The sequence below is a fragment of the Coenobita brevimanus genome, chromosome 6, assembly GCF_032717465.1.
Source record: "Coenobita brevimanus isolate Jiangsu-jjx chromosome 6, ASM3271746v2, whole genome shotgun sequence".
In the NCBI taxonomy this organism is placed as follows: domain Eukaryota; kingdom Metazoa; phylum Arthropoda; class Malacostraca; order Decapoda; family Coenobitidae; genus Coenobita; species Coenobita brevimanus.
In genome coordinates this window covers 54981400-55002476 of record NC_136959.1, presented here as the reverse complement: position 1 = coordinate 55002476, position 21077 = coordinate 54981400, and the positions used below count along the sequence as shown (strand labels likewise).

General features: G+C 41.9%; 1 protein-coding gene and 4 non-coding genes across 5 annotated transcripts in view; 3 read left to right on the top strand and 2 right to left on the bottom strand.

Moving 5' to 3' along the window:
* Positions 1 to 5680: 5680 nt before the first annotated feature.
* On the bottom strand, positions 5681 to 5751 carry TRNAG-GCC (transfer RNA glycine (anticodon GCC)). Its single transcript has one exon. It is a non-coding gene; the product is annotated as a tRNA-Gly (tRNA).
* A 71-nt stretch (positions 5752 to 5822) lies between these two features.
* TRNAD-GUC (transfer RNA aspartic acid (anticodon GUC)) lies at positions 5823 to 5894 on the bottom strand. Its single transcript has one exon. It is a non-coding gene; the product is annotated as a tRNA-Asp (tRNA).
* Positions 5895 to 6244: 350 nt separating this feature from the next.
* On the top strand, positions 6245 to 6316 carry TRNAD-GUC (transfer RNA aspartic acid (anticodon GUC)). Its single transcript has one exon. It is a non-coding gene; the product is annotated as a tRNA-Asp (tRNA).
* Positions 6317 to 6502: 186 nt separating this feature from the next.
* Positions 6503 to 6573, top strand: TRNAG-GCC (transfer RNA glycine (anticodon GCC)). The gene has a single exon. It is a non-coding gene; the product is annotated as a tRNA-Gly (tRNA).
* Positions 6574 to 9048: 2475 nt separating this feature from the next.
* LOC145401279 (pyrethroid hydrolase Ces2a-like) overlaps positions 9049 to 21077 on the top strand; it is a 115492-nt gene continuing 103463 nt past the window's right edge. The window contains exon 1 of the mRNA XM_080273608.1: positions 9049 to 9267. Coding sequence (XP_080129734.1) covers positions 9049 to 9267 — 219 coding nt within the window. The remainder of the gene's footprint in view (positions 9268 to 21077) is intronic.

Below are 21077 nucleotides of genomic sequence, written 5' to 3'. Positions count from 1 at the left end.
AACAACCTTCCCTGTTGTACCCTTTCAAGCACTTCTTCCCCAAAAGTTCCATCCTTACTCATCACACTACCCAGTTACTTGAATGCACTCACGTTCCCAATATCCTCACCATCCAACCTCACTGTGCATTATGTGACTTCATTCCTCTCAAGCACCATAACTTTACTCTTGTTTACATTAACTTTCAGATTCCTCTTCCTACACAGTCCCAAATTCATCCACCAAACCTTGCAACTCCCTTTCATCTTCCCTCAACAATACTGTATCATCAGCAAACAGCAACACCGGAATCTTCCACATCCCACCCTTATTCATTAGAGCCACCCCCACATCCACTGCCCTACTTTGCACCTCCTTTACAACCCCATCCATGTATATATTAAACAGCCATGGGACATCACACATCCCTGTTTCAGTCCCACATTTAGATCAAAGAACTCAGCTCACCATCCACTCGCACCGTAGCCCTAGCTCCTTCTTACATACTCTTCCCGGCACTCAAAAATTTACCCTCCACTCCATATATTCTTAATACCTTCCACATACCTTGCCTATCTATTCTGTCTTAAGCTTTCTCCAAGTCCATGAAGGCAGCATACACTTTCTTTCCCTTCTCTAGATACTTCTCCGATAAACATCTTAGAACAAATATCTGATCTACACCCTCTTTTCCTTTCCTAAATCCCCCTTGTTCTTCTCCAACTAGCTCATCTGTTATATGCCTAACCCTATCAATGAGTATTCTGCTATATATCTTTCCAGTCACTCTAAGAGGGCAAATACCCCTATGGTTACCACATTCTCTCCCCTTTTCCCTTGTATAAAGGAACAATTATACCTGATTTCCAGTTCTCTGGAACCCTTCCCTCTTCCCAAGCCAGTCTACACAACTTCCACATCCACTCCACAAAAATCTCATCCCCATACTTCAGCATTTCACCACACACTCCATCAATTCCTGGGGCCTTTCCCATCTTGATCTTCTTCGTTGCTTCCATTATTTCCGCCCTACTGATCTCTTCCTCCCTCCTCTCATCTCTTCTTCACCAAGCTATTCCCCAACCACTTATACTTGCACTGCTCTCACTCTCTACATTCGACAAATCCTCAAAGTGCTCCTTCCATCTCAATTTCTCTCTCTTCTCCACCAACAATCTATTATTCCCATCTTTCACTCCCCTACTATACCCCTTTCACACTGTCTTACTTTCTTTACCTCCTTCCAAAACAATTTCTTACTCTCCATCCATTTTACACTCAGATTTACCCGTCACAAATATAAGAGTACCGGTATACACAAAAGGCTTGTTTACCAGTACATATCACAGGACAGATGTTAGCCTTAATGTCTGCTCAGAAAGTGTGTTCGTTTGCCCTGAGTTAGTAAAAAATAAGATTGGAATAATTTTAATGACTAAGTATGACAGACAGTTCCCGTGAACTTTGGCTACCCTTCTGATACGCTAGAATGCATGTGATTTCAATGTCATTCCCTGTTTAGAATGCATGTAATTTCAATGTCTTTACATGCTGTAGTTCTGTTGTCTAACGCATCGTTACTGAGCTTACGGAAGTTAACATATATCTTAGGCTGTGCCCACGCCAAATGATTGTTGGCGTCGACGGGAATTCTGCATCATTGAAACTCTTAGTTTTCGCCCGCACCCACCCGCATCCAGTGGGGCTAGCCTACTTGTATAGGTTAGGGTGCTGCAAAATTTCCGCCCGCATCTGCCTGCGCTAACAAGCATTTGGTGTAGACGCGACCTCTGCTATCATCATTTTTATTAGGTTGTAAGTACGAATTGTAGGAAGTTTATTCGAAACCTCAGATTAATTTCAGCCAACGAGCTTTGTTTTATATCAGTTCGGCATGCGTGAATGTATTAAGTTCTGCACCAGCATGACACAGTCATAGGTTATGACACCATTATTGAAAAAAATATTTGGTAAAATAAAATGCAGTATCACACTGTGGTAGGTGGGGGAGCTCACCGTCTACTCACTTGATAAGTGTTATCTTCATATGGCCACAGTGACAGACAAAGGTATTTCCTGTAAACAGGAAACCATTTACTACTTTGGATGATAAATGCATAACTAGATGACGCATGGTGGTCTACTGGGTTAAGGCATTCTACTCGAATGGGGTCTGTTAGGGTTATCATCCGAGCAATGGTTGGGGTTTACATAGTGCCATCCAGGCTCTTCACCCCCGCCTTATGTGTCGGGACTTGAGTAGCCTAACTCCGGCTCCCTACGCTTTTGATGAGACAAAAAAAGACTGGGAGTGATAAATATCTAGATCTCACACCCACCCACACACACACACACACACACACACACACACACACACACACACACACACACACACAGGACACCATGTGGTCTTCGAATTACCCGTAGCAACATTTATTGTATATGACATAGTTGCTTCCGGTTTATTTCCTTATTTTTATAGTAGAGGACACCATGTGATCTTCAAATTACTAGTAGCAACATTTATTGTATATGACATGGTTGCTTCCAGTTTATTTCCTAATATTTTTATGGTAAAATTCATCTGATCAGTATATCTGTTTGCGTACCGGGCATTCGTCCGTCAGACTTTTAAAATCACATTGTTAAAGCATCCACGGCATCTAGATTATACTCACAAGGTAAATGCATCCACGACAACTACCGTTAACCATTGTAGGCTACCCAGTTTCATTTTCCCTGGTCTGCCTACCAAATGATCGAAAACAATTGAGAGGCCCTTGGAGAAACGTTCCCAGGTGATCCATGAAAGGCGGTCGACTTGATGGTATTTGTGGCTCTGGAAAAATTGTATAACACTTTAAGTAGGGGAGTATTATGGAAGGCTTAACGTGTGTACGGTTCGGATGGAAAGATATTGAGTGTGGAAGTTATGATGGTTGTGAAGCATGTGTAAGAGCTCGTAGATGCCTAAGTGAATGGTTCAGTATCATTTTTGAAGTGAGACGTGAGTGATATCCTCATGGCTGTTCAGTACAGGCCATATATGAATGAGGTCATAACACGACTTGCGGAAAGGAGGCTGTAGATGTTGCATTGTTGCGTGCTGGTAGTGAAGAGACTCTCAGGAGACTGGCTCAGAGTTTTGTGAATGTCTGTAAACCTTGTGTTTGAAAGTAAGTATAGCATATCTAAGATTAAAGTGATGATTAATGAATGAGATGGCTGTGTGATGTGCAGGTGAGTTTAGAGAGAGACAAATTGGCGAAGATCATGCGGTAATTTAAGTACCTTCTTTGCAGTAACAGAAGCAGGAAATAAATTTGTAAAGGGAATGGAAAGTATCGTATAGTGGCACTGGGGAAAAAAGGTGTCTCGTAGTATGAAGACCCTGTTACTAGACACTGATTTGAGTTTGGAAAACTGCTAGATTGTTGCATGAATGTGTTAGTGTCCTTATCAACGTATAAGTTTTGGACTTTGATATGGCGTGAAAGCGAAAAGTTAATTGTAAGAGCAGTGGAAATGGGACTGCTTAGGAATATGTGTGTGGAGTTTGTAGAAAGGCTTGAATAAGAATTGATGTGATTTATTAAAAGTAAGAAACTCTATAATGTGGTCGAATAGAGTGTACTAAGATGGTACGGTTATATGGAAAGAACTGGTGATGAAAAAGGTATGTGAGTGATTCTGAAGGTGGGATGCCGATAAAAGTGGGTGGATATGGTAAATGTGTGATAAAGTGCGGCATGAAAGATAATCAGGCTAAGGAATTGACAAAGGATCCAATTGGTCGGATGGAGTATGCACGAAGGGACACATTGCTGGTTTGGCGACCTTTATGAACACCAGATATGAATATAATGGACTCGGGCAGGTTCATGTTAAGCGCTTAAGGCGGATCCAGGGTTCGGTTGCCTTAATGTGTGCATTATTTTCTGACCAGTTTCTCTCAAGGGACATTTCACTGTACATGCTGTTAATGGTTTTCGCATTTTCTTGCTTTCTTTATCCTTGTTTTTGGATTCTACATCACTCCTTTCATGGGTGGGAAAAAAGGTCACGATGACTGTTATTTTGTTACGTATCCGCCGGTGCGAGCAGACATTTGTTGGCAGGTTTTCTCCACTAAAGTTTTGCCCTCCATACTGAGTCTGCCTCAGTTTTTACTTATGGCTTGAAGTCCGATGTTGATGTTGGTATTGGGGTTGTATTCCTTAAGTTTAGCCGGGGTGGCACCCTACCCTCCTCAGCCTCAATTTTTACTGCTGAGCCGTTAGCAGCTCTGATGGCTCTCCAGATTATCGTTACCTATGAGGCAATTTTTTAGTGACATCAGGGCAGCCGTATCTTCCCTTGAACATTTTAACTCTCCCCATCCCTTGATGTTGGAAATATCAGAAAAGCTCCTCCTCGTGGGCCGCAATGGGCAGAAAGTTTTGTATGGCTGGATTCCAGCCTGTGTTGGACTGCAGGAAAACGAATGTGCAGATGAGGCAGAAGGGCAGTAGCTCCCCTTGATACCTCTGTCAGACCTTTCCCCTACAGTGGTTACATCCTCGTGATTAAGGCTGCCCTCCGGCCCTCCTGGCAGCATGCATGGAACACACTTCCTGTTCCAAGCAAGCCACGGAAAAGTGACGGCTGTGATAAGTCCATGGACTATAATATTGTCATGCCCCGCCACCAGGAAGTTGCCATTACTTGTCTAGCAATTGGTTATAGGCTACGCACCTGACAAATTGTCATCTTGAGGGAAGACATCCTTCTTATTGTGAAAACTGTCTGGTCCCATGTACTCTGCAGAACCTCTTATTTTAATGTTCCAATCTTGGGGATGCTCGTCATCGATACTTCTCCAGGTTTAGGGCAGGAGATGGGTCTTGCCACGATATATAGACAAATTGCCTCCTCTCTTCAGTTCTCGGAGAGGAGGCGTGTATGACAGGAGGATCCAGCTTCTCATTTGTTGAGGAAGCAGGCTTCCTCAGTGAACTTAAGTTTTTATGCTTAGTTCTAACTTGTAGTTTTATGCACAATTTTATGGTGTGTCGTGTACATAGTGTATGAACTTAATGTTAGACGACTATTTCAATTTCTGTTATTATGTTATCTGTATAATTGTATATACCGGTATCTGTACCGGTATATATTTTAGCATTCCTTGTTCTGCTTTTACTCCTGTTGTACGGTGGCAGGGACCTCTCTTCTTACGCAGCCACAATCTGATTAGTGTAATCAATCAGTCAACTAATCCTTGAAGGTTCTTCAGTTCTCCTTTTGCTAAACTTTCGGGTAATTTCATTTAGCTAAGTAATTTATATAATATATATATATAATATATATATATATATATATATATATATATATATATATATATATATATATATATGCAGTATATTGTAGAAGCAGTATCACACTGAAACTTTACGGTTCTGTGTTGGGGTGGATATCATACCTCCTGCTTCTAGAGGCGCTTCGGTTACTTTTCTTGAGGTGTTGTCGTTTGTTGACCTGTTGTACCCTCGTAAACAGTTTTAGTATGTGACTTTATCTCTTTACGAGTCGCCAATAACTTCTCTATGTAGTGCATGCTTAAGGTAGGTAGGTGTCAGAGTGGAATTTTTAGGCTACGTAAGAGGCTAGAAGCACTCGGCCTGTAGAATTGGACGGACATTACTCGGTTCTAATGTGCAAAATATGCATCGGCCGGGAATCGAACCCGGGCCTCCCGCGTGGCAGGCGAGAATTCTACCACTGAACCACCGATGCTTCGGGAGAAAGGGTGTTCTATTTTGATCAGGTAATAAATTTCATAACGACCCCTTGGGGAAAATGTGATTCTCCCTGGCGGGGAATCGAACCCCGGTCTCCCGCGTGACAGGCGGGGATACTAACCACTATACTACCGAGGAAGTGAGAAGTTGTTATGATTATAATGGATAATACCCTGTTTCATCTCTTATGATACTTTGTTCGATTTTCCTGCTTACAAATTCTTGTATGTCAGGGCTAAGTAAAATAAAACATGGTATTGTGACGAGAACTAAGGCTGTATGTTCACACCGTTATGACCTGCTCTGTTGATCGTTGCAGGGTTGAGGGTATCTTTGCGCTGATTATTTCCCTAACAGCTGCTTATCAAGGGTAGTATGGAAATGTTTATCTCCAAATTGTCTCAAAGCGTCATTGCCTGCTGGACTGTCACTCGGGTTTTAGTCATGACATTAGGTTTTGATGTGAATTTTGACTCCTTTCTCCCACTTCCTCGGTAGTATAGTGGTTAGTATCCCCGCCTGTCACGCGGGAGACCGGGGTTCGATTCCCCGCCGGGGAGATGTACGTTTTTCATGTTGTGATTGGCAATAATTTAATTTTATTCAGAGAAATAAGTACATTAACTGAAGCATATATTTTTATATAGTACACCGTAATAATTTGTTTATCCAATAGCGACAAAGAATCATGAACACGAGCTTATTTTAGTTTTTAATATATGCATTCTTACAGGTAGTAATATATAGCATCGGTGGTTCAGTGGTAGAATTCTCGCCTGCCACGCGGGAGGCCCGGGTTCGATTCCCGGCCGATGCATTGTTTTATTTCACGAATTAACCGTGCATGGATAATCAGAAATGAAAACATCAATACAGATGACATTGTAGCAGTACATGATTAATTTCCTTTACAAGTTGGCCGACTCGTTCTTGAAGGTCCTCATTTTTCATGACTGAAGTACGCCCACATTCTGAAGGTTGTGCTAATTTGAGGACTAGGATCCGCGTCAGAGGTGACTGATATGATTGGAGAATACCGCTTTTCTACCGGATGATATGGAGGGAGGGAGGGAAGCAGCGGGGAATAGTGGCTGAAAAGAAATGGGAGCGGGGGGAGAGGAGGTGAAACGGAAGAGAGATGGGAGGTGAGCCGTGTGTATGTGCGTGTGCTACCCTGCCATCACCTTCCCTTCCTTCCCCCACCCCCCCCTCTCTCTCTCTCTCTCTCTCTCTCTCACAGCTTAAAGCCTCTCTTCACCTGTCTCCTTTTTCTTCATGGGACGCTGGAGTCATTTACACACACACACACACACATACATACATACATATATATATATATATATATACAAACACACACACACACACACACACACACACACACACATATATATATATATATAAATATCTATAGATATATATAAATAGACACACACAAACACACACACACACACACACACACATATATATATATATATATATATATATATATATATATATATATATATATATATATATATATATATGCCGGTACCTCACAGTAATCACTAACTTCAGAGTGTGGATATAAGTCGTCAAATCATATTTTGTTTTCAAGGGACGTCCAGTAGATCTTGACGCATGTATGGAAGGAAGAGGGAGGGAGACAATCAGTACTTTTGTCTTAAGAAGCAACAAGAGTCTTGAGAGTACCGTGCAGTTTTATAATAATCTTGCCTTCTTTTTCTTTTCGGTTGAAATTTAGCTATGCCATACCCAGCTGTAGCAGATGACAGTTTATAGGCTCACCATTCACTGGAAAATTACTTTCATAAGAGCGGGGTCACAGCCTCCGTCATGCCTGGCTATGCCTGTGGACGTGAAGGTCGAAGAACTCCCGTTTTCATGACAAAACCCTTCTTTTACTGTTTTCTGCGTTGATAAACTTCGTAATAATCTATAAACAAATGTATGAGCATTTTAGATTACATTATTATGCAAGAGTTCTGTTGTAATTCGAGAGTAACTAGTGACGCCCCTGCTTTCCGTCATACAGAGTTCATTACGGTAGCTGTTCCGACACAGAACTTGCATCCTTCACAAGTCTAGGGTCGAATTATACCATGATTAACTTTCCAGAGTGTTGTGATTGAGAAGGCAGATGCAGGGGCAAGGTGAGGTGGGGGGCGATGGTGAGGGGGGCGGAGGATAATGGGGGAGAAGCTTCTTTGCACCCTCACTTCCTCCTCAGGAAGTGAGGAGAACGGGATAGGGAAGAGTTATGGAGAAGGAGGGCAAGAAATTATCGGTATCCTCAGATCTGATTGCTGTAATTTGAATATGTGTATTGGTAGCTTATCGTATGAGATCGATGTTGAGCATTTATTGGGTAGCGCATGGCGACACCTGGCAAGTTGACCTCGCTTGTGACGTCACTAAACGCACATTTTCCACCAAACTGAGTTTACGGCGAATTTGACCGAATTTGTGCGCATAACCGTAGCAACAAGAGTTTACGCATGCTCTTCCGGATGGCGGGAAGAGAGAGGGAGAGGGAGGGAGGGAGCGGGAGAGAGAAAGGAGAGAAGCAGTGAGTGTGCAGCCATCGAGCAGTGAGGAGGGAAGGTGCAGCTCTCCCTCCCACCATAGCACCCCCACGCGTGTTGTACCTCCCTTCCCTTCCACCCCTCCACGCACACCCTCTCACTTCCCCACCAGCATCCTCCTTGCCCTAAGTTCTGGGAGATCCCTTGATATTGTAATTCTGTAAAATTTCAGAGTCCAGTTTTACTTAAAGGTAGTTCAACTTTGCCTACCTATTCCTCCAATCTTGTCCTAACTTTTTTCTTCCAACCCCTTTAATATTATTATTTTTTACCCAATCTCGTAGCCCTCTCCTGCCTTCCATTTTTCTTTCTTTTTTTTCTTTTTTTTTTAACATACACTGATTGTATTCTCATCCCTTGTTCTTACGTACCATTGTATGGTTGACTTGCCCTCTTTTATTCCTCGTCCATTTACATACCTCTCATTCTTCATACCCCTGTTCCAACCATTGCTGCTATTATTTCTACGAGTGAATGGACCGTTGCATATAAACCCTTAACCCAAAATGCACGGGAGATTCAAATTTGATCAGTCCTGCCCCACTCCTCTACATCTGCTTGTCCTATTGGCGATTTGGGTGAAGCAGAGTTGGGTCTTGGCCAACTGCTCGTCCCTACTGACCAGCGCTGCGAGCATGTTAACGTGGAAATTTGAACGGGGAGGCGAAATTCAGACTTCCCGCCACTTTCTGATCCACGGTGTAAGCAGGATGGTCTCAAAGCGCTCTTTCCTGCTGGTTTTCTTTTCCTACCTGCTTCTTGGCGGGCTCCAGCAGGCGGAAGGGATGGTAGCAGAAGGGCCAGTGGTTTTAAACACCCCGAGCGGCAGGATAAGGGGCGAGAGATACCTACTAGCAGACGGCAGTAAAGGAATGAGGTTTCTTGGGATACCCTACGCTGAGCCTCCTGTGGGACCTCTACGATTTGCTGTGAGTAGTTTGCTTGCTAATCTCTGTTATGGTACTACAACTACCTACCTACCTACCCACCCCCTTGCCTTGCTACCTACCCATCCACCTACCTACCTACCTACCTAACTAACTAACTAACGAACTACGACGACGACGACGACGACGACGACGACGACGACTACTACTACTACTACTACTACTATTATTATTATTATTATTATTGTTGTTGTTATTTTTATTATTGGCCAGCTGCATGCTGTCGTTGTTATCATTATAAGTAATGTAATAATAGTAGAAGTGGTAGTGGTAGTAGTATTAGGTAACATTTCATTATCCATGCCCCTGATTCTCCTTTAATATTTTTTAGTTTGGTTGTGATTTATCGCCCGATTCGATGACATTGTCCCGGTTTTGTGATATGTTGTTTTATGCAGGGTGTGAATTTGAATGTTGCACATGAGCTCTTTCTTTCTTTTTTTTTTTTCCAATTTATATTTTGTAATGGTCATGTGGAGAGAATGAATAACAAGAGAGAGGTGAAAAAGATATATCTGAGTGAATTTGAAGGAGGGAGGAGGCGAGGCAGGCCAAGGAGAAAGTGGAGGGATGTGGTGGATGAGTGTGTGAGGAATAGAGGTATGAAGTCGGTGAGGCTAGGGGACTGACAAGTGATCGAGATGACTGGAGGAATGTTGTGAAAAGAAGCGCATGATCAGGAATTTGGCACCCTTTTTTAACGTGACTGTGTCCGGATTGACTCCATCGGATACGTTTATGTGAAGCTACGGAATGTGGTGAATGTTTTTGGCGTATCAGATAGAGCCAGGATTCCGGGGGCTTAAATGATGAGTGAATGGAAGCGTGGACTGTTGGAATGGGCGGACTTGGGCAGTCCGGACGTTGCTACTCCTCACCCTGCCCTGGGGTGGGAAAGGAGGTCCTGATGATAATGAATGATATTTTGTAAAGCTAGTATCAGCCGCTCTCTCTCTCTCTCTCTCTCTCTCTCTCTGGGAAAGGAGGTCCTGATGATGATGAATGATATTTTGTAATATTAGTATCAGCTGCTCTCTGTCTCTGTCTGTCTGTCTCTCTCTCTCTCTCTCTCTCTCTCTCTCTCTCTCTCTCCCTCCAGATTTTTGCATAAATGTATGCTAATTCGTCTATCACGATGACAGTCCTTTTTTCACTTTGTTCTTAAATAACAAGAGACGACATATTGAGGTCAGGAGAGAATTTTTCTCTACGAGAGGGCTTTGCTTAGTTGATTAAAATCTTCAGGTAGTTAATGAAAATCAGACCTCATTGTAGAGGTATTAAACCGCCTATCAGATAACATGTTGTTCCATACATGCACAGTACCGTATATACGTCAGTGACATCCTCGGTTAGATATTCGTAACCTTTTCAGTCTAATGGTGCATTAGTTTATTCTTATTCCTTCAAGATTATTTCAGTCAACTTAAGGATGATGTCTAGTAGGGGCTGGGTAAATGAAGGCTATATTGAACCCCTCCAGTTGGGGAAAAAATAAACACACACTCCCTGGGATATTACCGTCTGGTAGCAGCAAGAATTAAATACAAAAATGCGTAATGCAGTGAAAGGGTTAAGTAGGCTACCGTTAAGCAAGTTCAAGTAGTATGCATGTATGTCTATATCATCCCAGCTTTTGTGTAGCAACCATTCTACCTGTTTGCGTGTTTAATAATAAGCACGGGACGGCCCTGCAAGGGAGGTTGCTTGCCTGTGGTTGATGTGTCTGCTTGGCCTGACAGACCGGGGTTATTCAACAAACAACTGTTATACATACCTAAATGTCAAGTGATCCTTTTAAGGTGTGTTTGTAATGTATGATAAGGTACTTAAATGTATATTTGCATCGTTTTCCACTTTTTTTACGTACCAGTCTACCTATTTACGTGTTTACTGATCTACGTACCTACATGTGCACTGATTATCTTGTTTTCCTCTGTAACTACCCACTAAGTTTGGAAGTATGTCGTTTTACCTGTTTAGCTACGTGTGTGTCCCTATAAACATCACCGCTGTTCGTATATTGGATCCTATAAACCGCTAACAACGCACTAACCCACCTCCCCTTCCTACTTGCCAACATTTTGCCTCTTCCCCCAATCTGTTTTTCACCGCCTTTATTGTTATCATAGTTCTGGTTTATTGTGCTTCTTCCCCGCTTTTGTTTTTCTCTGCATTTGTTGTTTTCATCGTTTTAATTCTGGTTTATGATTGTTTGTTCTCCATTATCTTATTTCTCCTTCTTTCTGCTTGCCAAAATGTGCTTTCTTTAATGTGTTTTTCGGCGTATTTAAATTTCCATCTTCCTGGTTCGTCTTTACTTCAAGGTCAACTTTTGCAGCTTTTCTCTCTCTCTCTCTCTCTCTCTCTCTCTCTCTCTCTCTCTCTCTCTCTCTCTCTCTCTCTCTCTCTCTCTCTCAGTGCCTGTGTTTTCTTGTTCTGTTCAGTCCGTTTTTCACGACATCTCCGTTTTCGTCGTTGATTCTTCAAGGTTAGAGTTCTAACTTCCCCTCCCCCCCGCGCCCTCTCTCGTTCAGTTCAGTCTATTTTTCACTGCATCTGTTTTCGTCTGATTCTTCAAGGTAAAAGTTCTCTCTCTCTCTCTCTCTCTCTCTCTCTCTCCACAAATGCCTGTATTTTCTTGTTTTCTGCCTCATTTTAATAAATTCATATCCACCCTTTTTTCCATTTTTTGGTGGGAAACTCGACCGAAATTGCTAAACTTTTGGCGCGAGTTTTTGGGCGGGAAAATTTTTGGCGCGAAGTTTTTGCCGCGACCGAGGGAAGGGACGGGAAGGCTTAGTTTATTATTTTCATTATTATATTTTTTATAAGGAATGCAATTACTCGTGAGAATATTTGAGTGGGAGGGAGAAAAATGTTGGGTTTCATGAATATTAACTCGGCCAGTCTTACTTCATTATGTATTTTGAAAAGAGTGGGTGAGTTTTGTAAAAGAGGGGGAGGAGAGGGAGTTCTTGATATTACATCCGGATGGAGAGAGAGAGAGAGAGAGAGAGAGAGAGAGAGAGAGAGAGAGAGAGAGAGAGAGCGGGGGAAGGGAGGCGTAGCGAATAATTGTTAGAGGATAACTGGAGGAGAAAATATTATGGGAAATGAGAAAGAATGAATGCATCAGATGAATCAATATTTAGCCCCTACAGTCCCATGATATATTCTTTAATTTACTTACCCGGGATAGTCCGCTGATAGTGAAGAAAATAACGAAGGTTTATATCCAACCCATCCAGTTCGATAAGTCTCACAAGCTGAAAAAATCGTCTGGAGGCAGGAAGAAAAAAGGTGGGTGAGTGAGGGGGTAAAAGAAAAAGAAAATTACGTGCTTAGGCTGAAGGACTGAAAGGAAACATTTTTTTTTACGTGGTGTTATACCAGTATCGTGACAGCAAAACCATTAACTTGAGTAAATGTATGTTGGCGTAACTTTGAGAACAGTCGAAATGCCCTGTTATTTTCTGTAGTGGCCTCTTCACAGATTCATTTTTCCAGTTGTCAGTTTAGCATACGTTATATCGATTTAGTCCCTCTCAGCATGATTTAGGTCTTTGTATCAGGTACACATGGGGCAAATGATATAGGTTTTGTCAGACATATTTAGGTCTTTTTTTTTTTCCAGGTAATTCTGTATCCGTTATACCCTAATCTGGCCTAAAATTGTCATCTGCTCATCTTGAATACTGAGTTGTAACAAGAGATTAACAAGGGATTATGGTGCTAGTCATGAAGAAGTGCTGTGGAATATAATGAAGAGCCACAGTATTGTCTTACTCTGCCCCTGAGCTACGTGAATTAAGATACTGAAGGACAACACTCTGGACCAGGTTGAAGTAAAAGGGATACAGTTAGGTTTATTTGTGTCCTTTATGATAAGTTCAGAGTCATTCAGTTTAGTGTAGATTTAGTTAGGTCCATTCCTGCCACGTAATGCTCTTTCTGATCCTTCACATCCTGTCCAGTCAGATCAGGTCATTTCCCTCATCCAGTCCAGTCGGATCTGGTCATTTCCCTCATCCAGCCCAGTCAGGTAAGATCATAGAGGTAGGAATAGGGTAGAGTCGGCGTGAGAAGGCTCCGGTGAAGCCAGAGAACTGTCAAACGGCCATATTGGTCAAGTCGAGAGGTCACGGCAACACCTACCTGACTTGAAGAAGATTGCTGTGCACTCCTACCTCTATGGCTGTGCCCATAGAGGTAAGAGTCCTAATCCTACCTCCGTGGGTGTGGCCATGAGATTATTAAGCCTTTAATACCTCCAGCTGTGTGTCCACCTGGTATTCCTCAGTGAAAATGCCAGAAACAAAGTAGACTTCACTCTACCTCTGGTTTTAGTTGTAGTTCAGCTGTGGGTGTGAGACGTTCTGTCCTAAGTTGTAACTCACCAACAAATAACCTAAGTCTCCAAAAATGCCCACCACCTGTGCCGCATTTGGGTGTAATGAAAGAGGAGATAAGAAATCTGACCCATCCATTACATTTCACTGGTGAGTATCTTTAGAGTGAATTATAGTTTGTAGGTTAGTATGCAAAAATAGATAAATAAATAAATAAAGATAAAACATATTTTTTTCTGTTTGCAACTAAGAAAACACTCCCGCCTGGTCAGCGGAACCAAGTCAGACAGCTGTCAAAGAGGTCGCCGCCATGTTGGTCGAGACAGGTCTGTCGGCCTCACTCTGACCTACCTTTGGTTAATCCCATATGCCGCCTCTACCTACTCCTATCTCTATGGGTAAGATCATTTCCCCCACCCAACCCAGTCAGATCAGGTTATTTCCCCCATCCAGTCCAGTCAGATCAGGTCATTTCCCCCATCTAGCCCAGTCAGATCAGGTCATTTCCCTCATCCAGCTCTGTCGGATCAGGTCATTTCTGATCTACATAGTTTAAGTCGTTTCCCTCATCCAGCCCAGGTAGATCAGGTCATTTCCCGTATCCAACCCCTTCAGAGCAGGTCATTTCCCTTTAGGACAAATTAGGTTAACTCGGAGCCAAACAGCCCATCATACCGGTAGGTCTATTGTGGCACTGCACGTCCATTTCGACCTGATCAGAACGGTTTAGGGACATTCAGGTTCAGTTTGGTTTGTTCAGGTCCAGGAAGTTTCAGTCAGATCAGAGTCAGGAGTGCATATCACTGTAAGTCTAATACAATGACTAAATATCGATTCAGGTCATGCATGTGAAGCCGTATGCCAGCAATGAGTCCTTTTGGTGCTGTTGGTTTCGAGGTATGACAATTCAGGTCGTTGAGGGCCTTGAGGTTCATGCGGTCAATACAGATTTCTCCAGGTCACGCCTATTAAGGTATATGCCCCAGATTACCCCACTAGTGGAATATTTTAGGAGCTTATGTGAGTTCAGGTCATTCAAGACGGTATGGATAGAGAGGACGTGAGATGGGCTGGGATGTTGGTGGATGGTGGGGTACTCTAGGGCAATATACCCTGCATGTGAATATGGGTGGTGTAAGTTGGCCAGTTGTCATTTTTTCAAAAATGATATTTGCCACTTCAGAGTTGGAATGGGTTGGTTGGGTGGAGAGGAATGCGAGAGCTGGTGGTGGGGCATGCCTGGTTAAGAGTATGCTGTGAAGATGGGCGTTGTAGGTTGACGGATGAACTAATGAGCAAATAATGAGTAGGTTAGGTAGAAGAAAGTGCATGTCATGAGCTAAAATTGTAGTGGGTGTTGTGGCAGGGCAGGACGAGTACACCCTGTGAAGGTGAGCGTTGTATGAAGAATGGCATTAATGGTTGGAAAGAGAAGATCAAGAATTATGATTGTGGGGGGAAGTATAAAAAAAAAAGATGGGGTGGAGGGAAGTACAAAAATGATGAGGTGAGTGGAGAGGAGTGGGCGGGACGGGCTTGTGGGGCATGCCAGTAAAACTGTGCATTTATATTCATGCTACCACCACTACGATTCCATTTGTTTAGGAGAGACCTGTAATTGTGGTGTTGAAAAAGCACGTCAGCTGTCAGCAGTTATGTTTGCCTATAATACCAGACTTCGTATCTTGTGAGAACCGACCGACAAATTTTCAAGCATCTTAGTACTCTTTGGCTTCTATAGCCCGCCGTCAACTAAATATAATCGTTTGGTGTTCGCCGGAATAGAATGGAATTGTCCCGACAATGAGATAGTTAATGGTGACAGGATTAACACTGAGGGAGGCCTAAGACTCACCCCTATAATCATCATCGGGCGTTAGGTGGAACACAGTACGAGAGTTGTCCTGATCCTGAGAGAGTAACCAGTTCCCACGATAATCATCTGAATAGCAGTTTAATGTCATTTGAATCGTTTTGTTTTCATATATATTTTTTCACTGTAATACACAATTTACTTTGACTGTGAAGTGTGTGAAAGCCCCTTGAGTGAAGACAAGAATAAACAAGCAGTCTTATCCACAACTCAGGAGGGCTTGTTAATATGGAACCAAATTCACAAGCAGAGTTACCGTATCATCATTTCAGTCACAACTAGATTTGGTTTTTCAGCACGAACGGGAGACATGGGTAGAATCTCGATCTCCTTTTCATGTACTTCCTGCAATAACGAACCCTATTAACGACGGGAAACTGGGTGTAAATGTGTATGAGAATGGTCACAGGTATATCTGTCCCTATTTTAACGATACCGGTACCGCCTTCAGTACTGTTCCCATTTCGTACATGCATCTCCAAGCATGCTACTTCGGACTTTGCTAATATTGATTGTTTGACGTAGTGACCCCTGTACAGCCGCTAGACATCATCATCATCATCATCATCATCATCATCGTCATTGTCATCATCATCATCATCATCATCATCATCATCATCAGTCTCGAAAGAAAGGAAGAAAAAAAAAATCATAATTTCGAAAGAAAGAACAAAAAGAAGAGCGGAGAAGAAAGAGGCAAGATCGTGTACTGTAATAGAGCTGATGAAAGAAAATGAAGGGACACTGGTACGTAAATAAAGGCGAAAGAAAGAAAAGACGGAAAAAAGGACGAGATTACGGATGTAAGATGAAAGTTGCAAAAGGACATAAAACATGGACGAAGAGAAAGGAACACAAATGCAAGACAAAAGAAAATCTATGGTAAAAGAAAGAGAAAAGATTGGAGAAGAAAATTAAGACGACGAAAATGAAGTGCGAAGGAGAGGTCGAAGGAACGGAAAGGAAGGAGGAAAGAGCCCACATGAAGACAGTAGGAAAGAGAGGGGGAAACAAAAAGAAAGAAACGCTTAAGAAAGACTAAAGGAAAGAGAGTGAACGACAAGGAAGAGCTCAAGGGACATAGTACGGTATGCGGAAAGGAGGATGGCGGAAAGAAACAGGTGAACGCAATAGCAGAACAGAAGAAAACAAGAACAGAGAGCGAGAAAGGGAAGAAACGGGAAGAAAGAGACAAAAGTTCGCAAAAAGACTGAATGAACAACTAGGAAGCACTCAAAGAACAAAGTATACGGTGTGCAGAGGGGAGGATGGCGGAAGGGAACCAGTGGACGCAGTAGTACGACAGAAGAAAGCAAAAACAACGAAAGGAAAAGAAAGTATTAGGAAAGAGAGAAAAATTACAAATAAGAGAGTGAAGGACAAGGAAGAAGTAAATGGAGAAAGTACGGTTCAAGATGGTAAAGGGAGAAAGTATTGTACAAGGTAGTAAAGGGAGAAAGTATGGTACAAGGTGGTAAAGGGAGAAAGTACGGTACAAGGTGGTAAAGGGAGAAAGTACGGTACAAGGTAGTAAAGGGAGAAAGTACGGTACAAGGTAGTAAAGGGAGAAAGTACGGTACAAGGTAGTAAAGGGAGAAAGTACGGTACAAGGTAGTAAAGGGAGAAAGTACGGTACAAGGTATGTGGAAGGAAGGGTGACAAAACACGGGCGGAACCCGTGAACGTGAGGTGTAATTGGACCCTTGAGCTCCTTCAGTACGGTGACCGTATTTTTTCGCTTGCTTGATCTACCGTTTAACGATTTGATTCGGTTTCAGATAGAAACGGTTTTATTTAGCCCCCTCAATACGATACGAGTTGTATTTTCTCCACCACCGGACGATTTTATTCAGCTTAAGTTTCACTGTGGAAGGAACAGAAACAGTCTTCCTCAACCTTTTTAATACGGTGACGTTTTGTGGTTTTCCTGTTACCGCCGGTCGAGTTTATTCAGCTTCGGAAAAACTTTCGATTTTTTTTTTCTTTTACTACCAGATGAGAACTTCGATTTTTTTTTTTATTTCCTTTTACTACCAGATGAGATTTTCCAGGTTTGGAAAGACCATATATATGGGGTCAGAAACAGTCTTCAGTCCTTCATTTCGTCGACCTTGTCACTTTATTATTGCGACCGTCAGACGAGATTATGCAGCACAGAAAAGAACTCTCACGTTGATGAAGTCAGTAAACTTTATCATTGTAGTACTCTTCTCCAAGTAACTCTAGACGAGTTTATTCAGCTGCGGATGAGTCATTGGAGTTTGGGAGAGTTGACTATGTTTGGTATTATTAACCCTCTAGTGGTCAGGCAGGCGATTTAAAAATAGTTAAGAGTGGGTCATAGGAGCCAGATTGTTTAAATTCTAAGAGACGGACATTTGGGCAAATGAAGTTCCCGTCTTATACGCTTGGACATATGAAACACCTCGTGACGTCATTTGTAGTCTATTCTTGCTGCTAGCAGACGATTTCATTCAGCTTGGGAGACGGCCGTAAGAGTACAGGTGTTTTTGAAGGCTGTATCAGACTCCCCCTGTTCGATAACTCATTCCTGACCTAAATAAGATTTTGATATGGCAAGAATGAATTTATAAGACGTCACTACACTGAATATATATATATAGGAAATAAATGTCCTTACTATGGCGTGGAACGAGTTTAATTGTGGCGAACGTGTTCGAGTCGAGGAACTGTGATGAAAATTATTTAAAGCACATATGCGATTCAAATTCACCACTTTCCATTGTACGTTCACATTTTCTTTGGGTGAAGTGATTTTCGTTTTGTATTTTGCGCTCCGCAAAAATCAGTAAGCAGTTTGCAACTTGTGACTCGCGCCGAATTTCTAATTCGTATGCCACGCATTTGGCGACAGCGTTACCAGACAACACCTGACAAAATCGGTCACACGTAATCTCTCTTAAAATAGTTGTTTCTGAACCAATTTTCATTATCTAAATAGCCAATCCTCTGTTTTGAAGGGATATCTGATGAGATGAACTACTCGTTAAAGACTTCAACTTCGATAGAGTCAGTGCATTGACAGGTTTAAGAATACTTCTGGCCGTTTTGGTATAGTGAACTTTGAGAAAGTCTGTTTCACGTGGTCATATTATACTTTCATGAGTATTCCAGAAATGCTTAATTCATAATTATAAGTTCATTGTTTCCATAGTTACTGTTCCTGTTCGGTTTGCCTCCCCATCCACCCAGCGGTACTGTGGGGAGCAATATTGTGTCCATAGGAAAGAGGAAGAGAAAGAAGCTTAAGTTAGTGCCTGTCAACTGCACGAGGGTCATTGAGGTAGGCAAACAGGGAGCTAAAGGCGTGCTTTACCGAGGCGCAGGCTGAAGATTGTCTCAAGTCAAATGGCTTTGTATATATATATATATATATATATATATATATATATATATATATATATATATATATATATATATATATATATATATAATGGCGCGAGGTGAAAAGGACATACTGTATTTTATCTCCTTTCTCTTTTATTCCAACTGCTCTACTGGACTGACGATTTTATTCAGTTTAGCAAAGGCCTTTAGTACTGAACAGGATAAAGAAGGCTAAAGGTATTGACTTCAGTTCTAAAGCTTCTAAACTGAATAAAATTGCGTGGAGGTAGCAAGAAACCAAGAAATACCGGTACAGTGTCGCTGTAAAGTGGTTAAAGGCGCTTTTATTTGAGAAACCCAGGCAACTGACTTCCTTAAGCCAAATGGCCTTTCCTGCGGGAGACTAGCTGAAACCAGCCTTAAGCCGAGCTTTAGCCAAGTTGTAGCAAGGTCGATCTGACCTGGGCTTGAGGTCGAAGTGTAACGTCACATGTAAGCAAGTAGTCATATGCTACTGTGATGGAAGAGGTATATTCCCCTTTCTTATTGATTAGGCCATAAACATACAACCCCAAATAATAATATATGCCGGTAGCATGGAAGCATGTTAGGTTTAGCTGTAAATGCCCATATCCACTAAAGCTTGTATGCAGATAGTACTTGATGGAAGTAAGGTTGGCGGCGACGAGTAATAGGAAAGAGAATTATAATACTAGATTGGTCAGAATCTACTAGAAATAGGCTGAAGTTCTCCTAAGCAAAGGAAAACTGCCGCTTTGCTTCAAGACGTCAGACGATCCTTCTCTACTTGTCATGTTGAATGTTTCATGATGATGATAATGGTAGTGATTGAACATGATGATTGATGCTGATAATGATGATGATGATGGAAATAATAATAATAATAATAGTAATAATAATAATAATCATAATAAGAATAAGAATAATAGTAATGGATATCGTAATGGAAAGAGATTGCAAAGAGTTGACCCAGATAAGAAAAAGTTCTGAGTGGTGGGGGAAACAGATTAGCTAAACACAGACTGTAGTAATTCCCAGCCTGTGGGTGGTTATCCCACCTGGAGTAATATTTCAGCTTTAAAGAGATAATGAATATCCTTGCCTCTGTGAATGAGCTGGGAAGTTAAGATATGGGCCGAAATTCACAAAATTACAGGTAGATATTTCATCTCAAGCAAAATTGGTAAAAATTAGCTACTGGTGTGACAAGGACTTGATCGTAAATGTGAATCAACGTCATGAAGTTGAATAATTTTTGGTAGTGTTATGACTTATGGCCCATGAATCGCCTCGTTATGCATACTTCTTGCAGCGAGATATATATATATATATATATATATATATAGATATATATATATATATATATATATATATATATATATATAACGAATTTGAATGTAATTGCGCACGCCCATTTTTTATTCTGAAGTACTCAAGTATTTTTTGCAGTTTGATGTTGGAAACTGAACATACTTTTTTTTATTTTTATTTTTTATTTTTTAAGCTGTAACATGAATTGTAAAGCGTTCCTCATTAGGCTTAGCCGCACCTCGACCTTTGGTGCATATTTTTTGTTCTTTTTTGCAAGGAAGAAAGAACCAAAGGGTCGAAAGTGTTCTTTCCTGGAAACACTAAATGAAAGATCCAAACTCATGATCCGTTCACTTCGAGGTGCGTTGACACATTGTGTTCAAAGGACTGGAGGTCATAGGTCGAGGGAAACACAGAATAAGGGAGACACTTGCAGAGTTGACGTGTTGCATACGTGAAAGACAGCGAATATTGCATAAGAGAGTTGAATGGGAAAGGAGTGTGTGTGTTGCCAGAGCTTCAGGTGACTTTGCACTTAGTGACAAACCAAATGGTGTCCTGTGACCCAGGAAATCTTTTACTTCTTTGGTAAGGTTAAGGTACAGGTGGGGGTAGACTCCGTGAAGCGCATAGCAATGGTGTTCATTTCCATAGCATAGACCTCTGAGCCTGTGGCGGGTTATTAACCCAGTATCCCGGGATACAAGGCCACTGCGTCCACAGTGGTGTTAGGTGTCACACAAGGGCCAAGGTACTCGTTTTATCTCTCAGCCCACAAATGTTGGATGAAAATCAGAGTAGAGTTGCATGTACCAGAATTCGAACCCTGGTACTAACGGGCCCGCACCTTGGCAGTCAGCAATGGATAGTAGTCGTATCACCAGATA